Here is a 13,298-nt window from a genome sequence, read left to right as displayed (position 1 = left end):
TTTGAGTTTAAAGAGACTCTGACTGGATCCTGATGATGAACTCTGAGTTTAGAGATTTTTCTCCTCTTTATTTGATCCTGTCTGTCATTTAGTGTCTGATATTCTTTTTCTCTTTGGAACAATGGAGATGAAATTCAAACTAAGCTCCATTTAGTGGCTCCATGGAGGTTTGATCTGAATCTGATCAAACTGTAAAGTTGATCTTTTTTCTCTCTCATTCATTTTCAGCCTGTAACCCAGAAATCTGAAATAAAGCTCAATTCTAAAGTTTTCAGGCTGCATGTTTGCTTCATTGTGATGCGGTTTTTGGATGTTTTTGATTCTATTCCAGATGTTTCCTGCAGATGTTTGGGCAGCTCTGCTCATCTGATCTCTTGCTGCAAACAGCTCAGTGAGGAAATGATGGTTTTATTCAATCAGAGGGTGATTTTTTGCCCTGCAGGTTTCCTTGCTGTGCTTTAGTCGTAGCGCCCCGGTCAGATAGTTCTTTCTGTTCCCATTAAAAGCCACAGTGAAGCTTGTTTCTGCTGGAACTGAAACCGCTCCTCCATAGATAGCTCCTGGGGGCCGATATGTCACATTACAGCTTTGAAATATTGATCAGAGCCTCAGGTTGCATCCTCAGCTGGTTGCTGTGGAGAAAATTAGTGCAAAACATTCTTGTTTATATGAATCTAAGTTGCTGGAATAAAGTATTTATAAAAAAGATATATTGACACTTTTCCTGGTTGCTTGTTTGTTTCTTCAAGCGTGGAGAAATGTCCATTTAGATTAACTAACTGAGTATGGGCAGTTCTAGACGGGGCCCAACAGGGGCCAGTGCCCTTGCAGATCAGGTCCTGGCCCCTGTTATGGCCCCTGTACTGAAGACATAATACTCAAAGAAATTCTAATGATGATCTGCGCTGGAACAGACATGATTACTGATGGGTCCTTTGGATCTTTTTAATTTTTTTCCCTCTACAAATTCTGTTTTACTAATTATTTAAAACCATAAGGTGATAGCTTCAGTGCTGTTGAGATCGGAACCCATTTTTAATCTGCTAAATGTTTTTTCAAAACAAATTGCTCTAATTCTTACAGCTGAATTTTTCCGATTTTCTTGAGTTTTAATTCATTAACTTAAATATAGTCAAAAAGATGTAAAATTCCTAAATTCTAAATGTATATTGAGCTAATAAGGAATAGAATTTTAGTTAAACCGAATTAAATAGAAATTTCACTTTATGCAGCTGCCGTATTNAAAACAGGGCAGAGCTAGACAGGTGAATCAAATGAGCAATCAAGCCAGCCATCAACAACAAAATTATTACAAATATGGTAAATGGGTAATTTAAATGAACAGAAATTAAGACATATAATTCATGGGTAATGAATTCAAGAAATACATTAGTTTCATTCTCCGAACTGATAGAAAGTAATTAATAGACATTTGAATAATTGTGATTTGTTGAGTGCATCTGCAGAAACAATCTAAGATTCTAAACTACAAACTACTTTACTCAATTAGAAGCACTTCACATTTAGTGGGTTAACAATTCACAGTGGAATGTAACGTCCATCATTAACCTGTTGGGGTTCAAGATGTCTAAACAGCTTATGACAAAAGGTAGGGACATTAAAGTTTATATCAGGTTTAGGAAGTCTGAAATTCTCTTTTGACTGCTTTCTAAATCTCAAAATAGGTTTAGTTTAGTTAGTAATAAAATGCAAAATAAGGAAGATCCAGTGCATACAGTACGACTGAAATGTTATCACTTCTTGCCGCAGGGGTTGCTAACGCAGTGATCATTTTAATTTTTGTGCAATATAAGTATAATTTGGAGATTTTTGTACTTAATATTTAACTCTTGGATATCAACAAGCTACGTTTAGTCCAGTAATACTTTTATATTTTTCAAGTGAGTTGGTTAAAGCTGCTAAAATCCGGTGCACACCTATTTGCACCTTGCTATCTATGTTCAGAGGTCAGTGGGGCTGAAAGCACACATTCATACTTTAAACCACTCACTGTTTACAGTTAACAGATCTTTTGAAGAATTAACAAAAGAAGGCACCCGCAATGAGACAATGTTTCATAGGATTTCCTATGTAGAGCAGAGGTGCTTCTTTCTAACAGTTTTTACTTTGTTAAGAAATGATTGATTTAAAAAGCTGCGTGCAGTGAGGTGTGTTTGCTCTGTCATTCTTCTGCTGATTAAATCGAAATGCTGTTAGACTGAATGTCTGTAAACCGGGTGGAGCCGGTAATGCAATATTCCGGCCTCAATCACTGTCTCATTCAAATGAAATTATATGAATTACAGTTTATCAAATCCTTAGCTATCACAAAATACAATGTGCTGAAGGGAGGGAGTATGTGCTTTATATGAATGCGGCACACTATTGGTATATTAATGAATGGTTTAAAACTTCTTATCTTGACCCATTACCCAAAACCTTTTCTTATGCTGCCACCTGATTTCACTTTACATGACTTTATACTCTGAAATCATATGAAAAGAATATTTGAACTAAATAACAATGCAATTTACTTCTGTTTCAACTAAAACGTTTCAGACTGTATTATCTCAAAATGCAAAGAAAACATTTTCACCACCCACACATTGCATCATCTTCTCTTTCTATGCGATTTTTACCACGTTCCATTGAAACTTTATGGGTTCAGGTGAGTAAAATTACAAACCAGAAAGTTAACAGAATTAAAATAAAGTATCCGTCATAATTATAAATAATCATGTATTTATATGAATCTTAATTTCAGTTCAGTTTTACCTTTCTAAAGTTGTTTTTGCACGGACTACTAAAACTTCTTTGACATCTTTATCAGATGGTGGGAGTCTCCTTCAGAACTGCACCCACTCTGCCTTTCTGTTAGTTTAGTTTTTAGGGAAAGTAAATTTGTTCATGAAAAATTTGGATTTTTTTTTTGGAAAGTAAGGTATTTTAAGTAGCTACTCATACGTTTTACCTAGACCCCCCCACCCCCACCTAAAAAAAAGGAAAGGGAAGAAAAAAAATACAAGCTATCCCTTTAAGACAGTCAACAATAGTTGGGTAGAGGGGGAAGGGCAGAATGGGAAGGAACTCTAGTTGCTGGGTTCAAGCTTGAACAATTTATAATAATTAGCTGTGATTGTTTTAGATAAATCTGCTGGTGCCCTACAATCTAAAATAATAGAATAATGAGTACTCCAAGATTTGTTCTTCTCTCTTTTAATATTAGACTTATGGAGGTAAGGCAAGTTGTGACCAGTGCTACAATACCAGGAATTGATGGTTTGATAGTATCCACTTCCTCTTTTCAGAGGGGAGTTGGTTTCCTATTACCAGTGGCTTCGCACGCCATCGCTCTCACTACAACGGCAGTGTATGCATCCATGTGCGTGACACAAAAAACAGGTATTACAACTACAAATGCATACCAGGCACAAGTCTGCGTGCTTTCCAGGGGGAGGGAACAGATAAAGTAAACAGAGAGGACTTTGCTCAAATCTACAAGCAGAACATGCAGTCAAACGATGACTTGCAAGTTCTAAAACTCTATTGTTTAAAAACTTTTAGAATGCAGAAAATGGTCATGCAACAAAAAAATAAATGAAATAATATTCTTAAATGAGTTTCAAAGGGATATTACAACTCATTAAAGGGAACGGTGAGGTGATACAAAACAATGATTAATTGAAGACACACTCAGTGCTGACACTTCCCCTACAAAGCTCTGGGAATCTTCCCTGTCCTCCTGAGGTTATATAAAGGCTTGACTTAAAATGCAACCCGCACTTCTTCCAGAATTTCAACACAGGCACACACACAGAACGCCACCCCTTTAGAACAGGCAGCTCTAAATCTCACACAAAGCTCAGCTTGCAGCGCAGAGAGGAGGCAATGAGAAGCAGGGTGTGGTTTCCTCCAGCGGGGCTGCTGGCTCTGCTATGCTGCCTTGGTCTGGGGCCCGTTCAGGGGGGGAAGGTGTTGGTTATGCCCGTGGATGGAAGCCACTGGCTTAGTATGAAGATACTTGTAAAGGAGCTCGGCCGCAGAGGCCATGATGTCACGGTCCTGGTGCCTGAAAGCAGCCTGTTGATCCAAGGTTCTGAAAGCTACAAGACTGAGGTCTACAAAGTGCCTTATACCAAAGAAGAACTGGATGAGAACTTTAACAAGCTCCGGGAAGGATTATTCGACCAAAAACCAGGACTTGCAGATTTATTTGTTAATGTGGAGCGTCTGGTGACTTTTACCTCTCTTCAGTCTTTGGGCTGTGAAGCTTTATTGGACAATGAGCCTTTGATGAATCAACTCAGGAAAGAAGGTTTTGACATCTTGCTTACAGATCCTTTCCTTCCCTGTGGCTCTGTTCTGGCACATATTTTTTCAATTCCTGCAGTGTATTTTCTGCGCGGTCTTCCCTGTGAGCTGGACATTAAAGCTAACAAGTGCCCCTCTCCTGTTTCCTACGTCCCCAAGGCTTTCTCTGGTAACACAGACCGTATGACCTTCCCAGAGAGGGTTAAAAACATGATGATGTCCTTTTTGGAGTCTCACATATGCACAGTCATGTATCGCCACTTTGATGAACTGGTCAGCAAGCGCATCAAAGACGGCATGTCTTACAAAGAACTCATAAGCCATGGGGCCATCTGGCTTCTCAGATATGACTTTGTTTTTGACTGGCCCAAACCTCTCATGCCAAACATGGTTTTGATAGGCGGGATCAACTGTGCAAAGACAGCTCCTCTTCCAGAAGTGAGTAGGAAGACTTATCTGTTCAGGGCAAAGAAAGAATGCTTTCTAGCTGTATTTAATCAAGGCAAATCTGTTAAACAAACATTTTGGGTACATGCAACATAAAGCTGTAAAAAAAGACAAACATTTTGTTAATGAATTCTGAGCAAGACAAATGTGCCATGTTAGCATTTGATTAAATGTTCCTTGTTAAACATCAGTTAAAGAGCTGCTCTAATTACAGCAATGCTTTCATTTAAATGTACAAAACTTTAAATCATTACCCATTTCCAGAGGAAGAAAAACATGAATAAAAAATCATATTCCATAGCAAGCTCAAACACACAGTTGAACTCTGCTTATAGTACTTTTATTGTTTTAGGAATTATGGCTGTTGTAGACTAAGTTTGCCTCTTAATGTGAAACATTTTGAGAGCAATGTAATCCAGATTTATGGACTTCCTCCAAAAGGCTCTAGGAAAGGAAATGTGGGGCCCCGTTGTGTCAACAGGGATCAAGTAATTTGCAAAAACAATAGGTTTGTTTTTATAGGCAGACAGTTATGCTTGCTGTTCAAAAAGGTTTTAAACCTGGTAGCTGTAAACATGCAGTTAATTCTCTAAAGTCTTATAATATACATGTAGTTTTTACATATTTTGATATAATAACACTGGATTTAGCTTATAGTTCACTTTTCTTGTGGTTACTTTACTGTCTTGTCAACCCTCTTGCAGGACCTGAAGGAATTTGTGGATGGCTCAGGAGATGATGGCTTCATTGTCTTTACACTTGGCTCAATGGTATCAGACATGCCAGAAACTAAGGCCAAAGTGTTCTTTGATGCCTTTCGCCAACTTCCTCAGAGGGTAATTATTCACAACTTCATCACTGGTTCAGTCAGTTCAGTTGACATGAACTCAACACTTCAATCTTATCAATGATTTTACATTGAAATTTTGCACACACAGCACATGGGGGTAAGGTTGTGTTGAGCTACTGAACTTTGCTCTCTACTTTGCTGCACATGTGCCAGACTGAACGTCCAGTGCTTATGCAGTCTGCACGTGTTTATGAGCTGGTCTGGTTTGTATTGCAGGTGCTCTGGAGATATACAGGTAAAGTACCCAAAGATATGCCCAAGAACGTCAAGCTTCTGAAATGGTTACCTCAGAATGATCTCCTAGGTATGTTGAGTGTATAAATACATTTAAATAAAAAATTCTCACGGTATTGTAAGTAAGGTAATAAAGATGTGACATGTTTTGCTCTACAGCCCACCCCAAAGCTAAACTCTTCATGACTCATGGTGGCAGCCATGGTATCTACGAAGGTGTCTGTAATGCTGTTCCTATGTTGATGCTTCCACTTTTTGGGGACCAGGGGGACAACGTACACCGAATGGTGTCTCGCGGTGTTGCTGAGAAGTACGATATATTTGATTTGAAAACAGAAACACTGGTACCTGCGCTGAAAAAAGTTATCAACGATAAAGGGTAAGAAACTTAATTTATAACTTAATAATGGTTAAAGGATAATTGAAAATTTATATAAACGTTTTTGTATTTAGTTGAACATTTTTTTTAAAGAGGGTTTCCTGAAACTGCAATTTCCTATATTTCATCTTCAGAAGACATCAGTTAAATGGATTTTTGCTCAGAGAGGAAGATAAGTAAGCAGGTGGACAGAACTAGAATAATTAAAGCAGAGACTGGAAAATCTCAATCTTCGTCATCCAGAACATTTAGATTTTGCTGTTTTTATTTTATAGTATAAACATTTCCGCCACATATCAGGTTTAAACTGGAAGGCAATCAGACTTAATTGTATTTGAAAATTATTCATGCAAACTCCAGCCGCCTTTGGGCTACAAAGGATTCTTTTTTGTCTTTAATGTTCTTTAATGGGCTCTGCACAAAGCACAGTTATGTTTTCTGAAATTGCTATGGGCATTCGCTGTTCTGCAGTATACTGGGTCAAGTGATTGTTTAAGAAGAATTGGCTGAGGTAAATCCAGCTATGTAAACAAGCAGACAAAAACAACTTTCCCATGTTTAATATTTCATCATTTATATTTAGTATTATCTTTTACTTTTATTTCTTCACTTTTGTTTGTAGCACTTTTAGATAAATATATAGATAATATTTAGTATTTTCATTTCTAAAATAATTATACTACTAAAGTATAGTATTACAAAATAATGATGGCACTTTAAAACTGACAGAAGTACATGCAATCTACTCATTATTGGGCAAACCAATAATATTATCATTTGTGAGAGGAACTTTTATAGATCACCTGAAAACACACATTTCTTGCACAAGTTTTTTTTTTTTTTTTTTTCCCCATACAATTTAGCGTTCCTTATTTGAAATCTTTGGTGATTGGGTGTTAAATGTATTTTATTGAGATTCTATTTCACAGGGATTCATACAAATTTAAAGAGTTGCATTATTGCATCATTTTAAAGCAGCGAAACAAGGGAAACAACAACCAAAGTTTAACAATTAACGTTTTTACAGATGTTTTATACATACATAAAATAATAACTTACTGACTGTTGGCCTCTATATATTTCATTGTGTATATTTCATTGATTTCTGAAAGCAATTGTCTGCACTGTTTTTTTAAGTTGCAGAAAATAAATTCCAGCAACACTTCAGAATTTAGATTTGAAAAGTGTATACTTATCCTTTAAACGCACACTTCTCTGTTGGCCTATTACAGAAAACTCCACTTAAATGCTCTGAAATGTGTATTCGGTATTATATGGTTAGGATTATTTTTGGATGAAATTACTTTTGCTGTAAAGGGACTGCCGCTTCTGCTCAAATCCTGCCTGGAGGATATTTTCTTGTAGAGAATGACTCTTAGCTTTGGTGATAAAGCTATTCAAACAGCCTCTCTAAAGAAAAAAGATGCCGTCCCCTGAGTAATATAGGTATTTTCTGGTCATAGAAAACTTCACACTGAACCATTTTCAAAACCTAAGGACTTAAAGAATTTAATCCAGAATTTAAAGGTTTGAAAAGGTCTTAAATTTAACATGACAGGTCTAGATGGGGAAAAGAACAAATTAATTAATGGAAAAAGATTTGGATTTCCAGCCTTTATTCATAATCAGTTTTTAAGCCCCTCCTCCTTTCCTCACAAACTAATTATGTCTTCTCAATAGATACAAAGAACGGATGGTGAAGCTTTCGCAGATACATCTGGACCGCCCTGTGGAGCCATTGGACCTGGCTGTTTTCTGGTCTGAGTTCGTAATGAGACACAAAGGAGCCCCTCATCTAAGAGTAGCCGCACATGATTTGAACTGGTTCCAGTACCACAGCCTGGATGTTATCGGCTTTTTACTTTTAGTTTTTGTCACCGTTTTGTGGGTGACTTTGAAATCCTGTTTGTTTTGTACTCGCAAGTGTTGTGGAAAGAGAGGAGGAAAGAAGAAATCTGAGTAGTGTCCATCTCAAAGTAAATACTTCAAACACTACTGTAAATGTTTTGTCTGGTGTACTGTAAAATGTGTATATGTGAATAATGCTATTCATTATTTGGCCAGAAAATTGTAAAAAACTAAGTTGGCATTTACTTTTGTCATCCAGCTTTCCTAAGCGATTGAAATAAATACAATTTTAATAAAATTACTAAGATTAGTGACAGTATACTGAAATCTCTGCACAAAAAAATTAGGTTATTGAACTTACCCAGACAGAGACAGATTTAAGAGTAGATTAGTTCTACTGGGTGGTGAAATTGAAGGGGATTGTATTTTTTTTATGGTTTTCAACTTTATCTAGACAAAATGTAAACCCTTTTAATTTATTACCACCAGTGTTGAACACATGTATAAAACCTGTAAAAAAAATCTCTTGGATCCTCTTCCAGCCACATTTGATAACCTACACCTTTTGCTTTGTAAAATCACCACACACCTAACTTGTGGTGTTTTTCCTATTTTGAAGAATAACAATGCAGGCTTGAAACCATATCCATGTGCCAGAGCACATACAATTCTGGGAAATAAATTAATAGTTCTTTACTATTCAAAAAAATTATATTCAACTAAAAATAATTTGTTTAGCTTATTTTATATGAATGTGTTCAGGGTCTCGTCGCATTTAGCCAAGGTAAAGAAGAAGTTGCTCTTTTCCAGGATTTTAACTTTAAAATCACACTAAAACTTTAATGTATTTTGGATGTTTTATCACCTATTATTGCCACCAACAAATATTTATTGGACATAGAAACATGCTGAAATTATAGTAAGTTGTTTCCTCTTATTGATTATTTTGGCCAAATCATGACAACAATTAATTTTATGGTACCTAAGATTATAGATATGTCATAACTTCACTAAGTTGAGTGGAGGTTTGTAGAGGACCCAAATGCAGAGACAAAGACAGAGATGGTTTCTTTCAGATTTAATGAATGGGGTTGTGACAACAAAAGCATAACTCCAAAAAACAAAAACAACCCAGGTAAGACAGGAATCAGAACAGAGGGTAACACAAAACTTCAGGAGGTATTGAAGAGAACCCAGTATTGTGTAGCTGCAGAGGAGTACATATGTTTAACAGAACAATGAATGCAGTCATGAACTAATTGGGTGAAGGTGTGGACAGAGGGAGCTTAGGGGAAAGGAGAGGGACACTAGAGGGCAACAGAGAGTAACCAGGGAATACAATAGGGCTTAAATATAACTAGGAAGAAACTTTAATGTAGCTAAAGGGGAATTAAACTAATGACTAGAAAATACAGAATGACCAAAAGGAAACTAGAGGATAGGAAAAGGGACTGGATATACCTATTATGCCTTGGGAAACATAACCTAAAGATAACTGTAAACAATGAATGGCTAAATAAAACTAGAGCGCAAACTGTGGTGCAGGAGCTTTGGTCGCCGCAGCTTAAACCCACAATGAGGTGGTGAAGCTTGAGACACAAAGAGGAGGAGCAGTTAAAGAGGTGCCACTTAGGACTAATTAAGAGGCACAGCAGCTGGAAAGGGCTGACCATGAAGGGGCCAGGGAGATGAGGAGCACCCACTGCTGGCCCTTGGTGACAATTTAAGTTACTGTAAGACAACTATGAAGCCATGGGAAACATAACCTAAAGATAACTGCAACTGTCCATCCATCCATCCATCCATTTTGTCACACTTATTAGCGGGGTTGTGAGAGTTGCTGTTGCCTATCTCCAGCTGTCTACGGGCGAGAGGTGGGGTACACCCTGGACAGGTTGCCAGTCCATCCCAGGGCAACACAGAGGACAAACAGGACAAACAACCATTCATGCAAACACTCACACCTAAGGCGAATTCAAAGAAGCCAATTAACCTAACAGTCATGTTTTTGGACTGTGGGTGGAAGCTGGAGTATCCAGAGAGAACCCACGCATGCTCAGGGAGAACATGCAAACTTCCTGCAGAAAGACCCCAGGCCGGGAATCGAACCCAGAACCTTTTTGCAAGGCAGGAGTGCTACCTACTGTCCCACTGAGCAGCCCTAACTGGAACCAATGAATGGCAAAATTAAACTGGAGCAAATACAAAAAATGCTGAACAGGAGATAACTGAAAAACCATCAAAAAAGGAATAGCTAAACCAAGTATTTCGAAAGTGATATAAATCTTAACAGCAAACAAAGAGTAAGATAAATCGAAGCCTAACTCAAAACACAAAGTGAAAACACCAACAGAACCAAAAACCCAGAGCAACAGATCAGGACAGACCATCGTTTCAACATGGCAGCAGCAAACATACAATGTATGCCTTTAGGAAGATTTTATTTGTGTTTGTGTAATGAAACAGCTTTTAACCATTTTTGTTAGCTATGGTAAAACTATTAGAAAGTAATACCAACTCCATTAGAGTGGAGAATAAAATATTGTGCACTATAAAACGTACTGACAAAGATAAAACAGCAGCTTTATCTTATAAAACAGCAATTTTTCTTGGTTGAAAAATTGCACAACCAAGAAAATAAATTTCAAAGCAAACCTAATGCAAGCTATGACATGTTTTATAGCTACTGAGAAAAAGTTAACTGTTCTCCTAGAAACATGTAGGTGACATCTCGAATGTCCGTTTTAGTTTCAAATCAATGCAAGAAACAACCAAAAAAACCAAACATGCAACAAAAAAATATAACAAAAGAAAACCTATACACCTTCACACATATTTTCCACCATTCTTTAAAGTCCATTAGTTTTTCAGTCATTTCTATAGCCCAACCCAGAGCATTAGCCTAAGCCTTACCATTAGTAATAAATACTTAACCCACTAAACCTTACCTAAAGCCAATTCACATCTTAATCCTAAACGTAACTGAAAACCCCATGAGAGAACTTTTCCTCATAGAGATCAGACGCTGATTCTCACAGGTACCTGTAAGTCTGCATAAAGTAGCATAGTTCTTGGAAATTTTCCCCATATATATATATATATATATATATACACTGATTTAAAAAAATGGGAACGGATTAAAATAACGCATCCTAGATTTCAATGACTAAAATATTCTAATTGAATACTTTGTTCTGTACAAAGTTGAATGTGCTGACAACAAAATCACACAAAAATAATTGGAAATGTTTGATCTCCGATCCTTTATTCACAAGGGAGAAATCTCTATGTAATGCAAAAAGGAAAAAAGTATTTCAAGTTTTAAGAGGTTTTATTAAAATTAGGTATAACAAACATTTGATAATGAGCAAATTATACAGAGGAATAACTCCTGTAACTCAAGTTTGGTTTTTCCATTCTGCTTTATCAGCAGAATGAGGGAAAAAAACCTAACTTAGATTTCGCCCTTCTATATCCTAAAACCACACCTTTTTAGCTCCATCAGGTGCGCTTAAAGTCTAAGATTTCAGTTTCTTGCATCAACCCCCACACCACAGCATGCTCGTATAAGGTAACAAAAATACACAGATCAGCATGCATCAAACACTACACAAATAATAAGAACTAAGTTATTAACCATTGGCGGTCTAGATTTAGACATAAGTATTTCTAAATCTCTGTTAGTTGTCACAAATCACAAAGGTTACCAATGAAAACAAGTTCCTTCACATGAAAGCAAATGTCTCTTGTTGTTACATCATGTGTCACTGCACACACTAGCTTGTTTAGTAATCAATGGGAACTTACTAATTTATTCTGTTATACAGAAACTTAGACAGAAAGATTTTTCTTCAGACATATTTTCTTTTATACAGTGATATGAAGTAAGGACTGACAATGACATCAGCACAATTTTTTATTTTGTTAATTGCTGTTTGTGCAATACAACTTCATGCTTTAAGAGAGTGGTCTTTTCAATCCTCCTAAAGGTGAGGAGTTTGAGACCTGAAACCCTTTAATGTCCTTTTTTATACACTCAGAACAGATAATACTATAATAACGGGTTCTGGGCTCTTTAAGAGGAACAGAGGGTTGCTCTAAAGCACCACCTAGTGGATAGACTTTTGAATAAATTAGTGACCTACAAACTTGCATTGTTGGGGTTTCTGTGGTTTTGCCTTTTTTGTGTTGTTTTATACCTGTGGTCGGAATATTCATCTATTTGTTTATTAATTTTTGATAAAATAAGCAACCATAAGCTCAAGTTAAACAAGAAAACAAAGCATTGTAGAAGTTTAAAATGCAGGCAATAAAATATATAATTAACGAGACAGTTTTGCATGCAGCGTAAAGTAACTTTGTAGTACTCTATGTGTGGAAAGAGCTTTAACAGGAAATAGAACTTGTCTGACACCTTACCTAGAATTCTCTCAGATGTTATAGAGGTTGCTGTGGGGGGTCTGCAAGCCATTTACACTTCATCCTTTCGCTCTCCGCCACTATGATACACACGTGGACCATAATTTATCTCCTGTTCGTCCACCTCACTGGTAAGAGTTATGTAGTTTCTTTGGAATGTTTGCACAATATGTAATTTCTTATTTATATTTTCTTTTCTGTTGTTGCTGATTTTAAAATGACTCAATTTTACAGGCACGTCAGCAACTTCAAGCAGCATAGTTGGAGGCAAAGTTTCCAAGCCCCATTCGAAACCCTACATGGCCTCCCTGCAGTACCAGGGAATACATTCATGTGGAGGGATACTTATCCGGAAGGATTTTGTTCTTACAGCAGCGCACTGCCAGTGAGTTTATTTTCTGTGATACGGGTTCTTTTTAAGGAAACGGATAACATTTTACAGTGGGTAATTCTCTTAATAAACAGTGATGAATTATTTTAGATATATAAAAAGCAGTAAAGTGAGTAAAATGTTTTTATTAAGTGCTTTTTCACAGATGGAACCATTACAAAATGCTGTAGAGAATCAGTAGCTAAAATCAAATGTTAAAGATAGGACAAAAACTCACAATATATAACAAAACTGATACAATAACATCATAATTTTTTTAAAAGTCTCTTTAAAAGCAAGGCTTTTAAAAGAATCTTGAAAGACCACAGATTCTAAGAAAAAGAGCTGTAAAGGTGCACCTTTGGTCTTTAAACTGCTGCAAGGGAAAACTAAAAGGCTCTTGACCTCTGGAAAACAGTATATTTTGTCAGAAGATTAAA

The 13,298-nt window shown here is 36.6% G+C and overlaps 1 protein-coding gene across 1 annotated transcript; it reads left to right on the top strand.

Annotated features, from left to right (window-relative positions):
• The first annotated feature begins 3,888 nt into the window (after nucleotides 1-3,888).
• On the top strand, nucleotides 3,889-8,358 carry LOC107103711 (UDP-glucuronosyltransferase-like). Its single transcript, XM_015403514.1, has 5 exons — nucleotides 3,889-4,749; nucleotides 5,463-5,594; nucleotides 5,825-5,912; nucleotides 6,002-6,221; nucleotides 7,902-8,358. Exons 1-5 carry the CDS (start codon nucleotides 3,889-3,891, stop codon nucleotides 8,182-8,184), a joined length of 1,584 nt encoding a protein of 527 aa, XP_015259000.1. The 3' UTR covers nucleotides 8,185-8,358.
• Nucleotides 8,359-13,298: the final 4,940 nt, after the last annotated feature.

Source organism: Cyprinodon variegatus, unplaced genomic scaffold (assembly GCF_000732505.1).
Source record: "Cyprinodon variegatus isolate N-32 unplaced genomic scaffold, C_variegatus-1.0 Scaffold1511, whole genome shotgun sequence".
Lineage (NCBI taxonomy): Eukaryota > Metazoa > Chordata > Actinopteri > Cyprinodontiformes > Cyprinodontidae > Cyprinodon > Cyprinodon variegatus.
This window is presented reverse-complemented; position numbering and strand designations above follow the sequence as displayed.

Bases quoted from the DNA above. Each gene is read 5' to 3' on its own strand.
- LOC107103711 (XM_015403514.1), top strand. From the start codon at position 3,889: ATGAGAAGCAGGGTGTGGTTTCCTCCAGCGGGGCTGCTGGCTCTGCTA. The intron at 4,750-5,462 runs GTGAGTAGGAAG...ACCCTCTTGCAG, and splicing joins AGACAGCTCCTCTTCCAGAA to GACCTGAAGGAATTTGTGGA. The intron at 5,913-6,001 runs GTATGTTGAGTG...TTTGCTCTACAG, and splicing joins ACCTCAGAATGATCTCCTAG to CCCACCCCAAAGCTAAACTC.